The 25,464-nt window shown below is 37.7% G+C and overlaps 1 protein-coding gene across 6 annotated transcripts in view; it reads right to left on the bottom strand.

Annotated features, from left to right (window-relative positions):
- zfhx4.L (zinc finger homeobox 4 L homeolog) overlaps positions 1–25,464 on the bottom strand; it is a 129,039-nt gene that overhangs the window by 3,875 nt on the left and 99,700 nt on the right. For 5 of the 6 annotated variants that reach the window (XM_041566516.1, XM_041566518.1, XM_041566517.1 and 2 more), the window contains exons 5-10: positions 16,039–16,152; positions 9,480–9,619; positions 9,190–9,390; positions 8,605–8,722; positions 1,989–7,322; positions 1–556 (exon numbers count right to left, since the gene is read on the bottom strand). The exon at positions 1–556 is cut by the window's left edge and continues 3,875 nt beyond it. In XM_041566516.1, coding sequence (XP_041422450.1) covers positions 1–556; positions 1,989–7,322; positions 8,605–8,722; positions 9,190–9,390; positions 9,480–9,619; positions 16,039–16,152 — 6,463 coding nt within the window. The remainder of the gene's footprint in view (positions 557–1,988; positions 7,323–8,604; positions 8,723–9,189; positions 9,391–9,479; positions 9,620–16,038; positions 16,153–25,464) is intronic. The other variant, XM_041566521.1, reaches the window with a different exon arrangement.

Raw genomic sequence — 25,464 nt, 5'->3', positions numbered from 1 at the left:
CCAGGAGACAGGCCAGCAATAGCTTGAGGCACTGCTGGACCATATGGAAATAAACTCTCCATTCCGCATATTGGAGGGAGATAACCACCTTGCACAGTTCCATGAAGCTGTGGTGTAAAATATGAAGCAAAACCAGGAATAAAATATGGCAAGAACTGCCCACCAATAAAAGAAGCTGGATCACCTGAAACAGCATTTTGAAGTGCTTGCAGTTGAGCTGGATCAACAGGCATTTCTCCTACAGCTTTGCCCAGCACTGAAAGAGCAGATGAGATTTTTTCCTGTTTTTTAGATTTTTTGGTTTCAGATTTAGAAGCATCTTGTTGTTCCTCTTTGACCTTTTTGTATTTTTGTGGTTTATTGTTTTTCTCCAGGTCTTTGTTCTGTTGCTCGGTCTGCTTTCCTGATGAAGAGGATGAAGAAGTTTGGGACAGAGGAGGTGGTGGTGGGGGAGTCTGCAGCAAAGATTTGGTGGGTGCACTGCTGAGAGACAGGGCAGGAGATGAAGTAGCTGAAGAAGGGAACCCAAGCATGCCTGCACCAGGAGATGTTAGAGCTGTAAGACAAAGAAAGAAATTGTGTGAACACAGCAACTCTGTAACTCTATAAAAAGATTGTTACATAATTTCATAATAAAGAAAAACAACCAATTGTATTGCCGTGTCAGGGAATATAAAAAGAAAGCAGCGAACAAGTGATCTGTTTTAAATGTTATCTGGAATATCTAACAAATACAAAAAATAGAACTCGAAAAAATATGTAAGCCATGCTTCTAAATGCACAAGTATTCTGTTCTTTGTTGAGGAAATCATGAAAAAGTAATTGAAATGGATATGACTAAATCCAGATCTATGACAACAAAATCTATGACAAAATATGCATATGTTGATTTTTAAACACCTTATGAGAGTCAAAATCTTTTTTAAGAGGATGCCATATGGTTGTAGGAATCCATACAAGTGAGCATCAACAGAGATAAATGTCAATGCAGCAGTTAGTGTATCCCTACTCATACTTGCTTGTTCTAGGAAAAATGCTTAGTTACTGTACTAATATCCATTGTTGGCCTATGGCCATTACTGCATATTAAGGAAGCCACTGCAAGGATTGACACTTTATCCTAGCCTAGCTGACTGGTAACCTTCCACCACAACCTAGGCCCCAGCTTAGTACTCTGCTGTTTTTTAACTTGCCTCTCAAAAAAGTAAACCTTCAGGCCATGCTAGACAACCTCTTTCTGGTTCTGGTTTTTATAACTTACTCATAATCCAGGGTAAAAACATGTACATTGATATAGCCAAGTCTCTAATGATAATGCATAATGAACAAATCATAAACGCAAAGTAAGCAAATGAAGAAAGGTTGGGCTTCAAAATATTTGTTGACATTGGCAAATATATATATATATATATATATATATATATATATATATATATATATATATATATATATATATATATATATATATATATATATATATATATATAAACAGCACCATATAAACAGCAAACGTTAGGCTGTAAGCTTTGCAATAAAATCTTTTTTTACGCATAAGACCTGTGAGTGCGGATCCTTTGGATTTCTGTATATATATATACATCCTTGAGAAAGGTCCCAACGTGGACCGAAACGTTGGATATGCATTGTGAATAAAACACAAAATTTTTTTCACTAAGAACATTGGAGTGCGGGTCCATTCTTTACTACATATGCAAAAAACTTGACCAACGCACCCATCATCTAAGAAATCCGGTAAGAGTGCGCTCACCACAATTGACTTTATATATATATATATATATATATATATATATATTTTTTTTTTTTTGGGGGGGGGTTAATATCAAGATTTTGAGTCTTGTGCAGGCATTGGGAACAGAAGGTTTTCTGCTTTCAGATGGTGAGAGTTAATATCAACAACATCTGGAGCATCTGTAGCTATGGATCACTGGTCAGTTACTACTTGGGAGGTAAAATACAGTAACACTTACCACTTGAACTCTGTGTAAACCCAGACAAAGGTGATGGGCTGTTCATTCCAGGTAGAAGGACTGGTGGAAGGCCAGATAGCCCTTGATAAGATGCTGACAGATTGAGACCATGAAGAGAACTACTCTCCATCATATTTGGTTGTTGTAAACCTAATGCATCCGTGGCCTTCTTAATTCGATCCAATTCTTGTTGTGCCATCAGCTGTCTTACAGTTGTAGGAGCTAAATAATCTTTTTCACGATCAAGCTGGTTTCCAATTGTTTCTCTCACCTTTGAAATGTGTTGTTTAGAAAATATATGATCTCGAATAGACAAACGAGCAGAATATTTTACCCTACAAAGAGAACACTCGGGTCTTGTTCCATCTTGGCCTGTTTGGTTAATCATAAATGGTTTACCAATATTTATTTTGAATTTCTTTTCCTTTGCTCTTGCATTTTGAAACCAAACTTGGACAACTCGTTTAGGGAGGCCAATTTCATTGCCCAGGATTTCACATTCTTGCATTGTTGGAGTCCGATAGTCACAAAAGCAAGCTTTTAGAAGCTTGAGCTGAAGGTTACTCATTTGAGTCCTGAAGCGCTTATGACCAGGTCGATCATTGTTTTTGACTTTAAAAAGACTGTTACTCCCAAAAGAGTTTGGTGAGCTTGGATCTGGATCAGCTATGCTTGATGTTTCACTACGGTCAGCATTGTCCTCAAATTCATCAGTCATATAAACACTTTGGTCTTGATCACTTTCTCTGTCCATGTTGTTATATGATGTGTTTGTTAAAGAGAAAAAAAACCTTTCATCACAATGGTCCATTGGTGGAGTAGTTCCACTTTTTGGCAAGCTATCATTTACATGGTTTTTAGGTTCTTTGGGAGTTTTAACATCTCTTGAACAAACAGAGGTGCTTTCCATATCATTATTTCCTTCATCTCCTGTTGTGGCATCACTAATTGCTGTGTTAATCGACGATGTTTCATCAAAGTCATTTTTACTTTGGTCAAACCCAGTATCTGCAGGGGGAGCATTTATATTGTCTATATCATCACTGCACTCTGCCCTAAAAGAGGAAGGGCTAAAAAGATTTTTAGGAGATAACTCTGCAGTCTTGCTGACTGGAGTAGAAACAGTAGATGGTAAATCATTTTCACTTGAGAGATCAGTTTTTGGATATGAGACATAATCAAAATAGGTGTATTTATTTGGGCTTTCACCACCATCCTCCACTGTAATAAGAGGACTTGGAGGTAAGCTGTAACCAGTTTGTTTGCCTTCATTCCAATGCCGAGACCGAATATGACTTTCTAAAGCAGATTTTGCTTTAAAGAGTGCTCTACAAAAAGGGCATCTTTTATGTGATTGAGCTGGACCTACAGCTCGGAACTGACCTTTTCTCTCTCTGGCTCTTGTGTTTTGAAACCATACTTGTACAACCCTCTTTTTCAGGCCAACTTCACGAGCAATATGGTCAAGCATTTTTCTTGTTGGGTTTGAATCCAGCAAATATTTTTCATACAATATTTCTAGTTGCTCAGGAGTTATAGTTGTCCTTAATCTTTTATCTCGATGTTGATCTTCTCCACTATTTCCCCCTTCTTTTTCACTACAGTTATTTTCATCTTTTTCATCCAACTTTCTTTTAAGTGAAATTGAAGTGTTAGCATGTGACAAGCTTGTTTGTGTTGGCATATGTGCAACTGAACCACCAAGTAACTGTCCTGCCATAAGAGGATTATTAGGGTCAAAAATCATATATGGCATATCAATTGGCCTTTCTAAAAACTGTGTGTGAATGAATTGGTTTTGGGCAGCCAAGAAATGCATATGCTGGTGCTCTTGCCACAGTTCTAGTGTTGGAAAAGCAACTGTACACTGATCACATTGGTACTGCAACATTTGAGGAGGTAGGCTATTCTGCAGTGATGTCATAGATATTGGTAATGGGCTAGATGGAACAGGAGTAGCTTGTGATGCAGATGATGGCCTTCCAATTTGCTGAGGTGGTCTTTGTTGAGATGGTGATGGCTGTATTTCAGAGGAGGCAGCAGAAGCTGACTGTGTTAATTTAGATGCTAAAGAGCTTGCAATAGCATCAATTTGCTTTGGTTTTTCTGATGGTACATCAGGTTTAGGTGAAATTTTATCTATTTCTGGTCTTGGTGATGGGATTAATGGTGTACTGGAGCCAGAGCCAGAGCTGGCTGTGGGTGCAGCTTTTTGAGTATCAGCTTGACCAAAACTTAAATAAGTCTTTGGCATAATTTGGTCAGTTCCATCTGAAGAATCCTCATTTTGGCTTTCATATTGAGCATCATCATCTTCATCTTTATAGCATATTTTTTTCTGATGAGTAATCAAATCAAATATTCTAGGAAATACTACACTACATTTCTTACATTGATACTGCATGTTACTAGTACGAATATAACGTTCATTAGTAAGTTCTCTTTTTTCACTGTCCTTAGCTTCAGCCTGATTTTCATAACTTTTCCTGGCTTTTTGGCGTGCATTTTGGAACCAAACAACAATTACTCGAGTGGCTAAGTTAAGTACTGTGGAGAGCTGCTCAATTTCATCGTCTTTTGGGTATGCATTTGTATCAAAAAAATCTTGTAAAACTCTTAACTGATAATCAGTAAATCTTGTTCTTGATGACCTCCTACTGAAGGCTGAATCTGACCTATGAAGATCTAAAATAGGTGTTTGTGGTTCAATTCTCAAATCTTCTAGTACTGTTATAGGAGGATTATTAAAATTATATGGTGAGTCTTTATTTCTTTGCCGTTCCTTAAACAGTGTATTACGAAACCAGTGTTTGATAACTTTAAGCGATAGACCAGATTTATCAGCCATTTCTTGTATTTGATCTTCATTTGGAGAATTGTTGATATCAAAATAGGCACGCAATATCTTTAGTTGATCATCTGTAATTCTTGTTCTTGGACGCTTAAACTGTGAGTGGCGCAAAAAATTGGGATCTAATCCCAGCTGCTGCTGGCACATTTGAGTAAAATCTGCTGACAAAGCATCCATTTGGGGCAGCTGAAGTGCAAGTTGTGGAGGCAAAGCAGGATGCTGAACAGATTGCATCATAATTGGAGGAAAGAGAGGAAGATCTAGGGAAACAGGCAACTGTACTTGAGGTGGAGCTGAAGTTGCAGGTGGAGGAGGTGGTGGAGGAGGAGGTGGAGTTGATGGTGGAGCTTGCAAAGGACTTGGTGTTGAGCTTGGAATTTTTATTGGCACAGAAGCAGTAAGTGGAGGTGGGGCTTGTGCAGGAAGAGCAGGAGGAGGTGGAGGTGGTGGTGGAGGTGGAGGTGGAGGAGTTTCTGGAGAAGAAGGTGCAATTGGATAAAGTTTATCATATGCTTCTCTATACTGCCGGGCAAATTTTTCCAACTCACCATAGGGAAAAAACTGTCCATGAACATGCTCCTGGTGACTCTTCAAAATCAGAATATTAGAAAATAACTTATTGCATGCTCCACACTCTAATTTCTCATTATTTTCACCATCTGCAAGTTTGCTTTTCTTCTGTACTTTTTGTCTGTTTTCATTATACTGGATAATCAGCTCAAATCCAAAATTTTCTAACAATGCTTTTGCTGCATTACCCCTTGCACCAGAAGCAATACGGGGTGGTGGAATTGTTGATTCTGACCCTTTTTGTTTCTTAATGTCTTTATTATCTTTTGCTGTATCATTTTCAAATGTTAATTCTTGCTTTGGTTTTTCTTGTTTTTCAGCTGCATCTTCAGTGTCCTTATAACACTGTGGTTCTTTAGTTATTTGACTTTCAACATTTGTAATGCTGTTTTGTTCATGTTTTAATATTCTATTGGCATGCTGTTGCTTTTGTGGTAGATACTGAGACTGCAAAGCTTGATATTGTTGTGCTTGCTGTTGCAAGAGCTGTAGTTGGGTTTGTCCAACTTGATGTTGTGTTTGTATCTGTAGTTTCAGATCTTCAAGCAGTGATCCTGTCATGCCTGCCATGCCTGGCATTCCAAATGCAGCTGAAGCAGGTAGTCCCATATCTGGATTGAGGCTAAATTCTGTTCCAGGTATATAAAATGGAAAAAGAAACTGTGGCTGCTGGAACTGAACCAGTGCTTCAGGGGTCATAGGAAAGTGCGGCAGAAATGCTGGATTTAAAAACTGGGGCTGGAAAAATGCAGCTTGTTGCTGAAGTTCATGTTGTAATTGCATCTGAAGCTGTGCTGGTGACTGGGTTAAGTGATGGGAGGGTTGGGTAGGTAGGTTAGGCATTACCTCTGAAGCTTGTTTCTTGTTTATTTCTTTGGCATCTGCATGTGTTTCTTTGTTATTAACAGTAGGCAAACTCACAGAATCTAAAATCCCTTGGCTTGGGCTGCTAATATTCCCTGCTGTATTACTCCCACTACTGTTATTAGTACTTGGTTCTTGTTTTGCAGCCCTTGCCTTTGTTTGGTGAAGAACAGACCTCATATGAATTTCCAATGTAGAACTTTGGCTATAAGCAACATTGCAAATGCTGCACTTGAATGGTTTATTATCAGTGCTGCTGTTGGTCTCTTGTGGAACAGGACTTGATGCTTCTTGTAAAACTTTTTTAAGTTTATGTAAATGAGACACTGAATTATAATGAACCAAAAGTATATTCTTCTGTGTGAATGACTCTTTACATACTGTACACTTATATGGGCGAGATGGATCTAAAAATTTCTCCATAGTAAAATTTGGCCCTTTTCTAAAAGGTAAGGTCCGCTTTGGTTCTGAGCCCAAGTCATCTGGAATAGAGCTGCTATCACTTCCCACGGGACTAGCCTTTCCTTCCTGGTCCATTTCATATTCCCTTTCATTGTCCTGCTCTAGGGAGTGGTCCTCTGGAATTATACTTTCACCTTCAGTCCAGAGCTCCCCATTTACAGGCAAGGATGCACACAACTGCTGCAGTTCGGCCTCACTAAGTTCAGGGTGTCCCGTTTCCAAATGTTTTTTTAATGCTAGGAATGTACGGAAGCTGCGTTGGCAGAGGCTGCACATAGTGGCAGCCCTGATAGCATGATACTGGGAATGTATCTGAAGCTTCTGCATAGTCTTAAAAGCCAAACTGCAATGGGTACAGCGATATTTATAAACATGGCGGTCAGAAACAGAAAGCTGCTGTCTCTTCTGCTGCTCATTGAGTTGTTCTGGCAGTGACTCGCCAACCTTTGAGTCTTTGTTGCCATTTTTACTCCATTCGGTTGCATCTGCTGATTCTTTGGGCATAGTTTGCTCTTCAGTTTTAATTTCTATTCCAGCTTTTACATCATCTACTCCTGGGGTGTTTTTCTCCTCCATTGGACTTTCACCTAATGAAAATAAAATAACAAATAATGAGAATAAAATTAGCTGTAATGCCTTTGTGTCCTCATTTGTGTGCATAAATGTTTTATGTGGATAAGTGTTGCAGGATTTCTTTTCATGTGATCAGCAACAAAAAGCAAGCATGTAATACAATAAAATTAAAAGGCAAAATCTGCTGTACAAGCTCTTATGAGCTGTGTTGCTAAAGCCATTAAAGCACAGGAAAATGATACTGCTGTTATCGTTTATAGCATGTCTGCAGTCCAGAGGTCTGCAAAAATAATGCTTGTTTGTACTTTTATTTCTAACAGTACATATTTCTGTCACATTCTGGTCACTTTGTTGCTTAATGCTGATTTATTAGTGGTTTTGCTTTCTTTAAAATACATATATTTGTGCTTAATGAAAATGAAAGGATTTTACTGAGAAACATGATTGTAATCCTGGAAAGCCCATTGATATTCACATCCTACTAATGTTCATGAAGACATACCTTACGAAAAATGTTCAGTAAATTAAATTAATTAAAATTAATGTTTTTGTAATTTTTGTTTTGGGAAGTGTATTCTCCTTTATATCTTCAATAATATCAGCCTAATGATATGCTCAGACAAATTTCTTGATTCAAAAGCTTAACCTTGATGTTGGCAGTGTACTAACAAGGCATAAGGTTCTCATCACTGCTAGTTCGTTAATGTATGGATACAGTGTGTCACCCAGCAACTTTTTATCTGTACTTAGGGTCACCTAGGTCATTCGTGAGCAAAATTCAAAAGTAAAAAGTGTTTGGGAGCAACACAAGCATGAAAATAGTTCCAGATGGTTCAAAATAAGGGTTGTGATTGGCTATTTGGTAGCAGTATGTGGACTGTCAGCCTACAGAAGGCTCTTTTTGGCAGTACACCTGATTTTATGCAAACAAATCTTGCCTCCAATCCAGGAATTCAAAAATAAGCACCTGATTTGAGGCCACTGGGAGCAACATCCAAAGGGTTGGTTGCTCGTGAACCACTGGTTGGGGATAACTTATCTAGACCTCCAAACTGACCACATCTGTTCCCATGGCATCTCCACAGTTCGCAGCGGTCAGTGATGCTTTTGACATGAATGAAGGGACACAATGAAATGGGAGTTGGCTATGATTGATGTAGGCTCTTTAAGAGTTTACAGTTTGGTAATCCCCCACCCTGGGACATCAGATGCATCACTAAACACAGCTCATGCAAGTTAAACCTTGGTGGTAGCATGAGGGGAGCTTATATTATTTAAGGGGTTCTCTTCACTTGCCTGTTGGTTTTCCAGATATGTCACCACCAACAGATGCAGATGGGTCAAGATCTGATTTCTCAGATGAAGCAGATGAAAATAGAAGATTATTGGGCATCACCACTTCTGGCACAGAAATCTGAAACAAAATGTAAGAAACCCCCACAATATTAGCACTACAATGCCATGAATGGATATTTTCCAGACCATGCTTTCAAGGCTTTCAAATTAAAAACATCCAAAGTTTAAGAGGTGCACAAGGATTGTATTCAAGATCCAACAAACTAGGATAAGTTCACTGATAGTACATTATAATTTTGCAACCATATAATCGTTTGTGAGATATCAGGCTACTCTCAATGGGGCCAATGGTATTTTTATCTTGTTTGCTAAAAACTTAGCAAGGAAAATGCACAAAATCTCCATAACAAACTGTTATCTGATGTTTGCTTTAATAATTATATATGAATTCCGCCAGTAACAGCTATATGTTGACTGGTTGCAAAGTGGACTGAGGCAGACTTTTACCGTGTAAATATATAACTTCTGTTTATGGGCCTGGACGAAGTGATGTGTGAACGATGATACGTGTATCAATGCACTCACCGTCATGAGTAGCTTTTCCACACAATCAGGAGATACACTGTGCAAATGAGTTAGATGCAGCTGAAGATGCATTTTGTTGCTGAGCACATCCTGGCAGAGGGGGCAGGAGATCACTGGCTGTACAGAATGCTGGGAGAGGATGTGCATCTGAATCCTATTTGGATCCTTACTGTTGTAGTTACAATAGGGACACTGGTAGCACTGCAAGAAAAAAAATGTGACAGCAAATTACAGAGGTGCCTTCAAATCTTTAAATAGTTTCTATGTCTAACAATGGATTGAAACAATACCTGCTCTTGGCAAATGTTATTCTCATCAGTAGTTCTGTATCTCTTATTTGGACCATCCTCTTCTTTATTTGGCAGTATTTGCCTCTTTCCTGCAGCAGAATTCAAAGCAGGCTCCTTTTCAGGCGTGTTTGATACAGATCCTAAAATGCAAGCATAATTATATAAGCAATAGGAAGAAAATGTCTTATAGATTATGAAATACCAAATTGAAAAAACAGAATATATATTATTGTTATTATTATCAATAATCCTAACCATTCACAGGTCTGTTTATTTAGATCTTGTCCCGGAATTTAGTCTGCTTGGTTCAAAAATATTGGAAGTCACATTTTTGTGTCTCGTAACTGTTGGTAGACTCAATAAACAGGTTTAAAAATGTACTCCTTTCTCTTGTTTAGATAACCTTAGGTTGCCTTGAAAGATTAATCAATAACATGCGCTCAGCAGTGTTTCAGCTGGAATTTCTATATTCCCTTAAAAGAAACCATTTACCGCTTTAAACTATCTTCCTGGCATAACTGGATCTGCTATTTTAATTTGTTCCCTGTGAAATATTACAATACAAAAAGGTTTTGTTGTTTTAACAAAGCTTCAAAAAAGCTGCCTTGCAAACAGGGAAATATTCTCTAATAATGATGTCTGAATAACATTTTATCTATCTTCATCTAATTTGCTGCTGTGACTCCTATAAGTCCGTATGGCTGTGCAACTGCATATTGTGATTATCTGATGATCTGTTATGACTGCAGACATTTTATTTTACTATTCTGCTTCTGTTTCCTACTTGGTTAATTCTGATATCCCCCACTAAACATTGAGCTTAATTTGATGCTGGAGCCAGTAATGTAATGTTGCTACAACTTGCATACATCAGAGAGAAGAGTGCAATTCTAATTCCCCTGTCCATCAGACAGTTCTTTCCAGCGTCAATTTTGCCAGATAATCTCTTCTGCTAGGCTGGATATTACAAGAGCATTGGATAGGCATGTCACATACATCTTACGGCAAACACAAAACCTCATTTACCAACCATTCCAATCTCATCACAGAGCGGCATCGTCTGACCTTTTTTCTGCTGTTTATTATGAGTATTTCTAATTTTAACTTTCAATTTTCGCCATCTTCCAGTCAATTTGCAACTAAATTATTTCCAGGATGAGGACACTATTGCTGGACAACTGGGTGCAAATACATTTCGAAATGTACTGTTGTTAATCGATTGATTGCTATCAGAACCTGCATACGTTTATAGTCCATTGGTGATCTGATGTGCAAGTAGCTTGATTTTTCTTTTCAGCTGAGTCTCAAATAAATCAGCAAATATTAAAACTTAATTTCAATTTACTAATAAGGGCCAGGGCATTGTGGCCACAAGACAAACATAGGAATTTCTCTCCCCATTAAGGATAATATACAGTATGCTCATGTTGAGTTTATAAAGAAAAATTGTAGGCAATATTTACAATCATTTTGCCCCTTTAAGCTCATGGGGGGAGGGTGTATTTTCCATTTGCTATTTTTACCCTGGCTCCTATGTATGTTGCCAACAAAGCTCAGCTCACCACAACATTCCTTATCACCTTCCTAGCCCTTCAATTTTGATATATTCCCTTTACGATAGTTAACAGTCCTGGATGAATGGCTGGAAAATGCATGTATTCTATTTATAAGTAGAGGTATGGGATCCCTTATCCATAAACCTGTTGTCAAGAAAGCTCCATTTTAGGCAAATAAAGTCCATTTTAGGCAAATAATAATTTTATTCAATGATTTTCTTTTTCTCTGTAATAATAAAACAGTACTTAATTCTGGCTAAAATGCATCAAATCATTTTGGTGGCAAAATAATCCTATTAGGTTTTTTTTTAATGTTAAGATGATTTTCAGCAGACAAGGTATGGTGATCCAAATTGCAGAAAGATCCCTTATCCAGAAAACCCCTGGTCCCAGGCATATATTTGGAGAAAAGAATTATGATAGATTATGATATTCTCTTTTGGTCTATAAAAAAGAAGAGAGGAAAAGAACAGAGATTTGCCACAATAAGGCAGAATATATAGAATGCAAAACTCAATTATTATTTTTTCTATTTATTTTTACTTTAGTTTGTGCTATTTTAAATTCTGAAGCATGGCCCACCACCATTAAATTCAGCAGGGGTTATTTTTTATGTTAAACATTGGTGACCAATAGTTCAACTGATATGCAGTCCCTGTTCTGGATGCTGATTGGCTAGTTCTTTAAAACAAACTCACAGCATTGGATAAACAATACCATAGTAGTACACTGCTTTGCAAAGGTTTACTTTTTACATTGCCTTGAAAAAAGTCTGCATGACTGCAAGTCAATATTTTGTACTGTTTTACTGTTTTGTGAACTGTTATTTCATGGCTGAATCATAAGGTAATTGTAAATATCTTTGCACTGCATATATTGCTGAGCTGTCAATTCCGTGCTGATTAACATGTAGTAATGGCCTTAAAATATACATACTGTTCCTGAAAAAGGAAGAAATCGCTTGCTTGACAGTAATTTCCAGGCACTAAAATAAATATTTTGCTGAAAGCTTCCTGTTAATCAAAAGCAGGCAACCTAGTAAAATTAGATCTGAAATGGCAAGAATTAAAAAAAAAAAAAACCTCCAAGGCCAATAGGGTTTTACTTTTCACCAGCAAGATGCTTAGTAGTCACTAAAATTCATTATCATTCTGATTTATTAATGCAATCTAAATCCAAATAATGTTATACTTTATAATGATTGATATCAGTTTCTAATTAGACCCAAATGAAAGATCAATTTTCAGTGTAACGATGGGGGTTAATTTACATCCTTCTCGCCCCCCGCTATGTTTGCAGTCTTATTAATATAGACCCCCCTTTAATACATGAGACCTACTATATTTTCATTGCAAATGTATTAATCTGGATAAATTATATATTAATCCTTTTGCAGCATAAAGATGTAATTTGGATGGTAATTATTCGAAAGTGGCACTACATTTAAATGACAATATACATGTCTTGAGTGAATCATCAATGCATAGAAATTGCTCTTATGTAGTAAGGGCTGGACCTGCAGATAGTGTAAGCTACAGGGAACAGCAGTTTACATGGTGTCATAAACACTTTGCTACTAATTATTCTTTAATTCTGCCTTGTCTAATAGACTGAATGCAAAATAGTCACACTGGTCTCTTGTCTTCCACATTAGCAGTATTGCTGTTGTACATATCAGGGCCTGGCATTATGGCTGATAATATGCATATATGTATATGGTTGATGAAGTATGTATATATTACCAGCCGTTTTCCACTAACCACAGAACTACTGTCAAATAAGTCAATAGTAATGCATGCATCTGGCTATGTATGCAAAGAAGTCAATGTTTATAGGCATTTTAGCAACCATGGCTGTTAGTTTTATATGTAGACTACAAAAAGGGAAGACGTTCAAAGGAAAAAAAACTTTACTTGTGCTAAACAGTTTTATGGTACAGTATATTTTCCAATGGATATAAATAAGTATATATTGTTCCTTTTGGTACCAAGACCCAGTCATATCAGGCCATGCCTCTTGGCCAACCAGCCATGATTGTATTTAATTCTTGTAAAAGATAAATAACAATGGCAAGGTATCAACTGCATGCAGAGTTAGAAAGATCTTCATAGACACCATACAGCAAGTACCTAATTATACATTAATAACGACTGTTATGGTAATTAATACATCATTATACTGACCTTAATATTTTTTCTAGAGTCTAATGATTAGACCATTTAAAAGGGAAAATAAGTTTAATGCCAAGCTGTACCATAGCTATAACAGGAATGATACAGGCTAATTTGTTCATTAAAGATTATTATAAAACCGTTGATGGATTTTTTTTTTTTTTATCTTACTAAATCATTCTGCTTTAATTCCACCCACTGCTAACTACAGTAGGGTCCATTGTATTCATAGCTGTTATCATTGGCTGTGTGAGGATGATGGTTAATAGACTACCTTGCAAATCTTTGTTCTAAAACAGAGCCACAAGCATCTAAATACTGTGCTATAAAATATTACATTGGATGGGCATTGGGGCTAAGATCGGCATGATTAGTGTTCTGCCAGTATTTCTGTGCAGACAACTTTACCCTGAGGTTATCCATTTCTACTTTATTCTTAAAAACTTGTCTATTTATTCTGCTTTTATGGAATGCTGAATGAATAGTCATGTATTGAATGTATTAATTAATTAATTTTATATATATATATATATATATATATATATATATATATATATATATATATATATATATATATATATATATACTCTATGTATGTGTATACATTTTTTATATAAATACATTTTATGGAACTGAAATGCACTTAAATCTAATGTAAGTCGTTAATATATGCAATCACCTTCAGAATGCCTGCATAGTTTTCCCCCCTTTATTTTCTCTAGTTTGTTGAGGAGGAAAATGGTCAAATAGGGAAAGACTTAAACCATCAGTAAAGTCAGGTTGATAGGGATAATCGTTTATTCTATATAAATAAATGTCTTTTTGTGAATGCAAGTCCCTTTGTATGCTGCTGTCACTGAGATACATGACAAAGATAGATGACTACCTGCAACTTATAGGCTTCTACCTTTTTCAGCACTTCTTCTGCTTCACTGCTTCCCAACCTAATCTAACTAGGTATAACATGCAGCAAAAATAGCCAATGTAATATTCATTGTGACCATAGATTTCCATCTCATACATACAAAGCATGCATGAAGTCACTTATTTGCCAAATCAAATAAAGAATTACAAAAAAGGCATTGGGTATCCACACCAGATGTCTCTTTTGGGTTTGTTTGTTCTCTTAAAGACAGTGGCTTCCAACTATCCAAAGAGAATATTGTGCCAACTCTAAATGCCTTTTCAATGATTTTCCTTCTCACTTTTGCTGGACCATCAGTACATTCTTTTCAATATACTTGGTCTTGTTTTTAAAATGAAACATGACTAAAAAAATATGCTTCAAAAAAGGCACATCTTTAAAAATGTTCTGCCTAGTCACCATAATAAGCTCATTCAAACAGTATCTCAAAAGACCCATTCCTTATGTATAAAGATGATCTAGCCCCTCCATCTTGCCTTCCCCAAAAACAACTAGGCATAGTGTCCAAAAACAAGCAGAAGTCAATATTGAAAACCCACAATGTTTTGGTAGGATTCTATTTTTCAAAAAGCACAACGAATGCATCACTTTAGTATATATGGTTCATATTCCATTTTTGTTTTAATTACATGTACATCATTTTACATCCCACATATTTATATATATATATATATAGTTGTGTGATGGGTAGCACACCACTTCTAAAACTCACCCAGTTGCGCAGTTAAAGCTTACATATATTCTCCAAAAAAGAACCAGCAACACCGGGATATTTTTTGTCTCAGCCAAGCTTTACTAAATACACGTTTTTTTGATTTTGAAAAATATCCCGGTGTTGCTGGTTCTTTTTTGGAGAAAATATATATATATATATATATATATATATTTAGATACATGAGAGGACAGTAGAGATACATTAACAGCACAGATATGGGACCTGTTATCCAGAATGCACAGGGCCCTGGGGTTTTCAGAATAATAGATTTTTCTGTAATTTGGATCTTTATATAACTACTAGAAAATCATGTAAACATTAAATAAACCCAATAGGCTGGTTTTGCGTCCAATAAGGATTCGTTATTTTTTAGTTTGGATCATTATTTAGATAAAATGGAGAATATGGGAAAAATACTATAATTTGGCGCTTTCTAGATAACGGGTTTCTGGATACTGGATTTCATACCTGCACTCCATTGTGTCTACAGAGCATGCCATAGCCAAAGAAAGCAATATGACAGTTTCTACTAGCATGTTTAAATATACCTCTTTAAATTTTGGCAAAACAGCCCCCCCCCCAAAATATATACCCTTCTAATTACTGTCCAGTGTCAGGGTATAAAAAGAAATTGTGCTTAGAAATAGGATATATTTCCTCTTTAATGCTTTGTTATCAGTATTTTCACTTTCTATTATTTTATTTTTAGCAAGCAGAGGTTTTCTTTAAGAATAAGGAGTCAAATTAGAAAAAAAAAATTTTTTTCAGTTACATGGATGGAAATTTGATTGCTAGAAGGAAAAAAAAATCAAATGGTATCTAATCCTACGCTTATGAAAAATTAATATGTCATCAGAGGAATCACAAGTACAGCTAAGATTAATGAAAGGCGCTTAAAAAATTACAAGCACACAAACTGATTTGATTAAAAAATAATCTCACTGGTCGTCCTGTAATATTCCTCAACTTATCCGCATCTATGCTGTCAGATGGTTATGATTAAAAATAGGTCAGTGTGAGGCTACTGATGGGAATCACATGCAAAATGTACATGCAATGAATAGTAGTAGGAATGTCCAGACAGTTAAGAATGAAGGATCAAGTCCTAAACCCCAACAGCACTGTATGAGCCTGCAGATGTGTGCATCGCCGAGGGGCTCCGAGTGCACAGAGGGCAAACATTAATTCTTACCTGCATCTTTTGGTGTCTTCCCTTCACTGCTGTCTTTTTCATTTGCGAGTCTCTCCTCAGCTGGGGTCACATTTGTGTTTTTCACAGTTTCGTCTGTTTCCTCTGCCTGTTCTTCTGTCAAGAAAGGAAAAAAATAAGAGTAAAAAAAAAAAAAGCTGTTATTTTAGAAATCCGCTATGCACCGATCAACAAATGCTAGCAGCGCACTTATAAATTCAGTTTGTACCGAATAGAAATACATGGTTGGGGTTATTTTTGAATTAATATCAAGGTAGAATACAAAAAAAAAAATGGCAGCCAATGTGATTATGTTTCTTTGTATATATGTTTACCCCACAATGACAATAAACTGGTGCCTACAAGGTGGTTCCTAAGTAGCATTTGTTGCCTTTTTTTTAAAAAAAAATGACCATCAATATTAGTAAGAAAAAGCAATATATTTTTCTATTTTGCTTATTTATCCTCCACATTGCCAATAAAACTCCATGTTTTGTATACATGTATTATGGAGGCAGGTGATGGGCTGGGCAAGTTAGTAAATGGGGTTGAATCAAAGCAAAAATGGTGCTCAATTTTTCAAAGGTTCCTGCTCTAATTTTGGGCAGTCATTTTTAAGAAACAGGCACAACATAGATTTGCATTTTTGGCTTCTCTTTTTTTTGTTCTGTAGCGATAAAGCATTAATTACAGATGAATGAGGTCACAGGCAACCTTAGTTCCTCCAGCTATTGCAGAACGATAACTCCCAGAAAAATGCTTCCCAACTCAGTAAGCATGACAAATAAGGGAGGATAATGACACAATATCCACCCTCCCCCAATGCCACCAATGCAATCTGATTTACCACTTTCCAAATGGGATATATCCCAAAATGGCAGATCATATCATGCAATAATACGCATCCTCAAGGCAGCCTTGTGTGGTTTTCACGCAAAAGAAAGGAAAGAAAAAATAGAAAAGAGCAGATCTTTTGGTTTCTTATTTTTTTTTTCCCATTGCCGTTAATTAATAATTAAATAGGTACAGTATTCTCATTGTTTAACCACAAGCCCCAACTGCAAAGCAAGAAAAAAGGAGGTTATGTGATACAATGAGGGATTATCTCCAGAAATCTGCATCTCACTCACCTCACACCAGACAGATTATGTGTTCACACCAGCCAGATTACACAGAAATCTTCACAGTAACTCAGCCCTATTTAATTATTCTCTAAATTTTAGCTATGCTACTGCTGGATTAATCTGTTTATGCAGTTAGCTTCTATGCTGGGGCTGTGTAGCACTAATCCATGAAAGGCCCACTGTTCCTTTTCATCCTGTGATCATTTGTCTCTCACTGTGCTGATGTCACATTTTAATGAATTTTTAGCAATCTGAGTAATACCAGATAACCAGACCTGCGGGTCCATGCTGGTTTTGTTGTCTTAAAAAAAATATATATTTTTTTTTTATATTTTGCATTTTTAAATTATATATACGTATTTTTCCCCCGGAACTCAGGTAAAATGTTGATTATGAAATCTTATTTCTCAACATTTTTTAAATGCATTCCCTTCTACTGTTTATAGTCCTTTTAGCATTACCACTCAGTTATAAGGGGTTCATGAAGCGCAGTCTGTTTTTTTGGCTCTCTTGATAAAAATATAAATCTCCAACTTCTAATTAATGAATTATATATACAGTATATACATACAGTATGACTCTTATTTGCATAATTCTATTTTGTTGTTATTTATTCACATATATATTATTTCCTGTAACAGCAAAAAAAAAAACCGTAGCCAATAACCCCAAGCCTCTGCATTATATGCTGCCACTGCACCTACATTTTTTATATATATCTATATTTACATATCTGGTGAATTACCTTTAAATGCCAGACCACGTGAAATTTTCATTGTGAAATGTTGCGGTGATTGAGAGCAGAAAGAGTGGACCTCCCCACACCCCATGTTTTATTAATAACATTCTGACAGTAGAATGAAATCTCCTCTAACATATGCAGCGGCCGAGTACAAAGGAGACAAGAAAAAGCAGCAAATAGCGGTGGCAGCACTAAATACACACACGCTGGAAATGAACAGGGACGGCATAATGAACACAAGTAATGCAGTGCCATGGTAGGGACTCCCATCGCTTGGGAAAAAAAAAAAAAACAATTGTTTGGAATCAAAGTGAAGTGTAAATCTCTTAAAGGAGATTGAAAAGCATTTAACACCTTGAGCATCGGAGAGTTCCAGGCGTAAGGCTTGGCTGACTCCCAAGGGGTTAAATACCCGGGTTTGTTATTTTCCAATGAAAAAAAAAAAGGCACTAGTTGGCACTAATTTATGGATATGTGTATTCAAAAATTACCATTACAGAGGGAAAAAACATTTCTTGCTGCTCGAGCCCTTTATCCTTTCAGTGATGATTGCTAATCAAACACGGCATGCTTCCCCGGCACAGTGGGAAGTGACGCTGTATTTATAACGATGGCAGGGGGCACCGTTTGGAATGCTGTGAGGCTGTGATCATGACTGGCTTGGGCTGTACTAATGCCAAGTGTGCACACACACTAACACACGAACGCACACGTGAGGCTTCCATCTAGAGTCAGGTCCTGCGGCCTAGGACGACCCATGGCAATCCCTTTTTTGTCTCTTCCTTGGAATCGAGGCATTGTTTCTCTTCCCAGATTTACTGACCCATTCCCCAAGGCAGGAGAACAAAGTGTCAAAGAGCTACCGACTGCCCTTATCTTGAGGGGACATATGAAGGCCGTAGTGGCATGTATTAATAAAACATTGCGTGCCAGAGAAGAAGCAATGGTGGGGGTAGGGTGGATGGAATAAAGTAAATTAGGAAGGTACTAAAAGAAAAATCCTATCATCTGGGTCTCATCAGACAGTTTTTAGCAGGGTGCTCTCCTGTTTTTCCTGGTATGTGTTTTAAGTGCGCGCTGAAAAATTCCCAGACATGTTCTTCTATACATCATCATGGTGTCTGACCTGGGCCTGACCCTGGCAACAGTTTGAGAAATCTGAATGTGAACAAAGGCTCACTGTCAGCAGCGGGGAGAGATTGCGGGATAGACTTTCCCCATCAGCTTAATCGCAAACAGCAGTTTTGAGGCCATAACTTTACAGAGCTCCACCAAACCACAAACATATAACCTTTCAAGGTGAACCCCCCTTCCTCCTCACCAAGTGGCACCCCCCACCCCAGACAATTCTACCGTTCTGCCTTTGATGTAGAAAGGCAATTAGCTGTAATGTTCAAGGGCTGCAGGCCTGTTTTATGGTTTGGAAGGTGAGAGCTGTATAACAGGTAGACTCCTGAGGGTAGACTCCTGGTATATTTCAATCACGCAGGTAGATGCACATCATGGTATTGAATGTCTTCTAAATGATAATTAAAGCATCTACCTAATCTTTCAGGTCTCAATCAGGAAATGAATATAGTTTTAGAAAATACAGAATGTCAAACAGGCAGTCTACTGTGAACAACAATTCCCATAATCCTCAGTAGCCAGAGGAGATCATGGGAGTTGTATTTCCCAGCACAAACTACTGAAAGAGTAATCAGTCATCGATGGAGGCCATTCACCAGAGTTATACTTCTATCGCTTCTCCTGTAATGAGGGTACTACATTCAGAAGAAAGTGGCTTCTTTTCTAAAGCCCAGACAAACTGACGGGGCAGTTAATGCATTGAAGTCCTCTCCTCCAGCAGTGTAAGGATTAAGTGGAAACATGACTTAAGAAAAGTGTAGCCTTGGTTAAACCAATGGCCCTTGAAATTGAAGATCTTGGTTCAAGACCAGTGGCAGCATGGTAGCCAGAGATCAGCTTTTCAATTGCAAGCTCTCTGGACAAGTCCTGCATTGTTTTAGACTGCTCCTCATGCCCCCTGTGGATAAATCCAGAAAAATAAACCAAAAATCCCTAACACAACATTTAAACAATTCCAGGCAAAATCAGATTATTCATCAGACAGCTGTATTCTTTTAACACAGAAAAGATCTGAAAGCCTTTCCACATGCTTTACATTTGGAATGTCCATACCACATTAACTAACATTAATGATTTTAATAAGCAATCATTTTCCTGCAGTGTCTTGTTCACACCTGGTTTTATTTTAGCCCAATGCTGAAGCATCCCTTTGATGTTGAGATCTCTATGTACATTTCTTATCTAGAGGGTGCCGCCAATTGCCTTACAATAACTGCTAGAGATTACTGGGAACATTGCACATTGTATAGCATCAAACCTGCACTGGCCTGGGGGGCTCACATACAATTATTTCGGGAACATTCTCATAAACATATACTCAGCTAGAAGATATTTTATATTGTGACGCTAATCAGTTGCATATAAATCTCTTTTCTTTATGTGCTGTTAAATCTAGTTTTACATCGCTGCAGCCAGTGACTATTTCAAAGATATCGTTGGCTTCTGTCAAAGTCTTTTTCACACAATTTCATAATGTGCCCCAATGTTGATTTTAAGGATAAATAAAAAATATTATAATTTATGGTACGTTGGAACCACAGGGGTACTACTGGATCTAAATAATAGTAAATCAGCAAGTAAATAAAGTGAGTGAAGGGAGAAATAAATATAGTCTTGAGAGTTGGCCAGTGTTCTACTTTTTCTGGTGGGACCCTGGCACCCTAGTTCAACATTGCTTCTGATCCTGGTAATACTGTAAGACAGATAAAGAATATACCCATATTAAATAATATATAATTGTAGCAAGCAAAGAGATATTTCCCCTTTTCTCTGTTGTTTATCATGGTTGCAGTCAATGTAAGACCATCATCCCTGAAATGATGCGCCTAAATACCAAACATTAGAAAAAGAATAAATGAAATGATATTTAGCATGGGTTCTCAGAGGGGAAATAGTCAATTTCCATCTATAACTGCAGCGTGGACATTTGTCCTGGCTCTTCAAAGGTAAGGGTAGGAGTAACAATAAGGGCAGAGGTGCTATATAAGAAGCTTGGAGCTCAGTCTTACACTGTGGTCACCAGCCCCTTGTGTTCAAGTATATTTACCATTCCCTGTACTTGAAATTTGAGGATAAATGAAGGATGGAAGGAGAAAATTAATTTTTTTCCCCATGAAGCAAATACTCAGCAAATGGCAAGAACTAGGTATTGTTTTCAAATGACGTGTTCACAGTGGATATCCGGTTAGTTAATGAATGCTAACCTAATCCTGTCAATACAATGCATTCTGCAAGCGTGCTCTGACTATATGCATGGAATCCATACTCCTTTCAATTGCATTTTAAAGATAGAAATATATAGTGGGAGTTTTAGAGGGCAAAAAATAAAAAATAAACAGGAAGGGTGATTAGAATTATGGAGCCCTGGAAGGGAGAGAAAAAGATAAAAAAGTTTACATTATTCATAATTGATCTCAATACTTTGTGTTATATATGGTAGAGCTACCAATGATGTTGCCCTAACAGAATACAATAGATCTCATCAATAGACTAGGAAGACACAGTGCCCTCCAGTGGACAGTTAATTATCAAAATGGCAGAATATTCACATACATCTGTAGAGCAACAACCTTTCCAGCTCATCGCCCTTGGGAGCAGCATTTTTGACTGAGAACAAAGACAGTTATCATTTGCTAAATCCACATTTGGTCAGTATAATGTTCCTTTAAGCAAGATCCGGTTCCTCCCTCTGCTACTCTCAGATAAATTGCATGTCTGTAGACTTTAAGCAGATGCGCATGATTTCACCTGCATACAGATACATCAGCTGATGAAATATGTAATCTTGTGAGTGCAAAGGGGGCTTCTCTACATTAGAGGCCTAAAATATACAGCACTGTATATGGTATCATTCCTCAGTGGATTTATGCTATTTTTTTTTTATTTAATGAAATGGATAAAGATATTATGTCAACATGGAATATTTAATCCTTAATCCTAATAATGAAAGAGGGTGTAAAGTGAAAAGATGTAGGGATTATATAAAATAATGCCCCCCCCCCGAACAATATTAAAGCTTTTGTTTCCTTGGGCCATAATGCTGAATCCTGAGAGGTGCTGCAGCAATGAAACCATCTGGATGGAGAGTGATGCATGCTGCCTCCTGAATGGTATGTCACTGCCTGGGACAATTGGGCATTTTCTCCTGCCATTGTGAGGAGCATTCCTCTTTGTCAGTGCAAATGACATGGTCAGCAGCAGGAAATTATGAAAATTCTCATTCAGGGGGAAAACAAATATTTAAGTTCCAAAGCAACAGCAGCAGCATATGGTTAAAGAACTCTGCATCAAGACAGGCATTGGTCACGCACATACATCAGGCATGTCTAAGCTGTGGCCCACCAGCTGGTACTGAGCTTCAAGCGAGTTAAATAACAGCAGGAGGGCTGAAGGCTGGACATACCTTAGGTATGCATATGGCTGTATTTTATTATACATAGGAAGTAAAGAACATATAAGCAGTGTCTAAAAAAATAAAATCATATATACTCGTTTTCTTATAATTCCCAGTTTCTTGGAATTTATTTAAGCATCTTCGTTTTTTTGCCTGAGCTCTGGCTTTCGGCCCTCCCATTGTTCAATGCATCCTGTTGGGTCATTATTTCTATTGGTTTGGCAGTTAGTCTCATTGAATATATAGATTTTGTGTTTAAACGTATTGGAGGTTTAGCACTGATAAAGGGTTGTTGAATGAGGTGTGCATGCCCGTTCTTCAGTCAGTGCCTCCCACTTGTTTTCGATAGAGTAAAGCATAACTTAAAGGAGCTGTCTTAATTATCCAGCTTTAAAAAAAATGGTAGGGAGGGAGCTTTGGTCCTCCAGCTGATCCTGTTTTCTACCTCTGTAAAACAATATGTAAGCAATGGGTGCAATAATACAGCCATATAAAGACAGGCCTGTCATGGAACATGCAGCATGGTAGCATGGAGGAAGGAAAGTGCAAATCAAACAAATATCAAATTTTCTGATTGTCAATGGGGTGCAAATAGTGGCCACTGGTCTGGTGGTCCTAGAGAGTTGCAGCTGTGATTAGGAAGAATATGGGATAGCGGGTATAGGCAAACCCAACCTGTGGCCCTTCCTACACAACAACTGAATGTTGACGAAAAGAAGGTTCTGTCTCACCCTGGGCAGCCATATAAATAACGGTTATTTTGCAGTTCTGGACGCTGGCTGCACCGAAAGTGTTAACACTGAGCCATCTCCCACTAACCCATCAGCACTCATTTCCAGAGCATAAGATATGAAATGACAATAGGGCTTTTGCCATTTCAAAGCTGTCTCTGAGCAGCATGCTATTATCTACATATATATCTTTTTCACAATAAGTGATGGATTTGATATTCCAGAAGGCTTATTGTTATCTCACATAAAGCACTGGTAATAAGTATTCATTTAAAGCAGAACACATAGGCTGCTGTGGCGGCGGCTGCCATGACTGAGAGTTTTTTTTTTAACACCTTTCCATCTAGATGCCATTTGAGAGCATTAGCAGGATGTGTCTGCGACTTGGAAGGATTCCTTAAATCATATCCTCACATTGCACTTCTTATGGGTTTAATCAAAGACTTTGCTTTTGCTTAGCAGCAATTAGTGAGAGTGGCGTGTATGCCAGAGCCCTGTATGCCATGCCATGAATAGTCTTGCCTCAATATACTTACCCAAGCCATTTATTTTGGAGCCAAAGCTGCACAAGAAGATACCTTAAATAGGGGCACACAGGGGTAATTGCTCTTGGCCCCTATTTTGAGCCTTAGCTTCTCATACTGTACGTGTCTCCAGCAGTGCATGTCCTGTAGACCCCCCTCACCCCATGCTCCTCTGTGGATATTCACAAAATCTGCACCCGGCAGAAAGGTTTACAAGACAATAAAGCTCACATAATCACATTCATGGGTTCACACAAATCTGGGTAATTCGCAAATCACAACTGCAAATTTATGGGCAGGATTTGTATCTGGTTTAGTATTACGTGAGGATCAAATCAAAATGATGTGTGGCTGAACGTATGGCATTCAGAGCAAAATCAACACGAATCACTGATCCATCTGGCATGGTTCAAGGCTGATTTGATGTGCAGTAGGATTTGTCAATTATATAATGCAGAGCCAGAGTTAAAGGACAATTAATACTAATGGTCATTTACAACTGCAAGGGGGATGCTCTAGAATGGACGCAATGGGTGTGTGTATTGACACAATTTATTTAAAGGAACACATTCCTTGCACTTCCTCATAGCTGCGCTGAGGGCCATTGAATTGCACTGGCACAGGGTAACAGTGGGCCTACTGCCACCTTGGATGTGGTAGTAATACTACCACTGTGGCCTTCATTGATAAGCACAGGCTTGCTCCAAAATGCAAAATAGCATTTTAATGCCATTTATTTTGCCTGCCCCTTTAATTTAATGTCTGGGATGGGTTATCTTGTTTGCTCCCTTACATTATATACATATTAGGATTGGCTCATAAGCAGCTCCAGGATCTTAATCCTGACACAAGAGATGGGTTAACCAAAAAAGTGGCTGCTCTGGACACAGGTTGGGTATGTGTAATGAAACCATCTATATTATGCAATGTAATAATTAGACATTTATACTTACTAAGGACATTTTCTGGCCCTGAACCAATCCAAATTTGTTTTTTTTTAAAAAAAAAAAATGTCCCAGTCCCTACAAAACAGAAACAAGAAGCGTATAGATAGGGGTCCGCTACAGTGTCCCCACAGACACCCTGTTTGGAAGCCCTGGCTGAGCCATAAGGCAAACACATGAAAGACAAACATCACACTTGATTTGTAACAAGCAATATTTGCTCATCAACTATTTTGAAGCAAAAGTCTGGACTGTTCACAGTATGATAGCAAAGAATGAAGCATGACAGACATTTGACATGAAAAATGAAGCAATACTCTGCAGTGTACAGCTGGGTCAGAGGTGCACAATATATTTCAAAGACAATGCAGACAAAGACCCTCCAACTGCAATGAAGCCTCCACCCCCTCCATCATATTAAATGCTACTTCCATCTTGCACACATTGCACACAAACACACTCTCACCCCCAATAATATACAGGTTTCATTATAAGGATGTGTATTTCACTGTATAAATCTTTGATGCTGTGCAGTCCCAGTCTTCCTGCTGACATAAACTACACCTGCATCCCAAGAGGTAAATAGAAAGAGATTTAATTGCAGGGCACACAGATGAACAGACAAGCTTTATTTCAGTAATGAATGTTCCTGACACTCAAATGCATGTGGCAGTTGCATTACTGCAGATTTTTATTTTTTTATCTGATTGTAGGGTTTTATAACTTTATTTCACGGGCGGCCAGCATACTGCCTTCCAGATGTTGCCAGACCACAATTCCCAACATTCCCAGCAGCCTTTAGCTAGATGTGTGCATCGGGCATTAGGATTTTCTGTTTTACA

This window comes from Xenopus laevis, chromosome 6L, assembly GCF_017654675.1.
Source record: "Xenopus laevis strain J_2021 chromosome 6L, Xenopus_laevis_v10.1, whole genome shotgun sequence".
Lineage (NCBI taxonomy): Eukaryota > Metazoa > Chordata > Amphibia > Anura > Pipidae > Xenopus > Xenopus laevis.
Note: the sequence above shows the minus strand (reverse complement) of the source record. Positions and strands in the feature narration are given on the sequence as shown.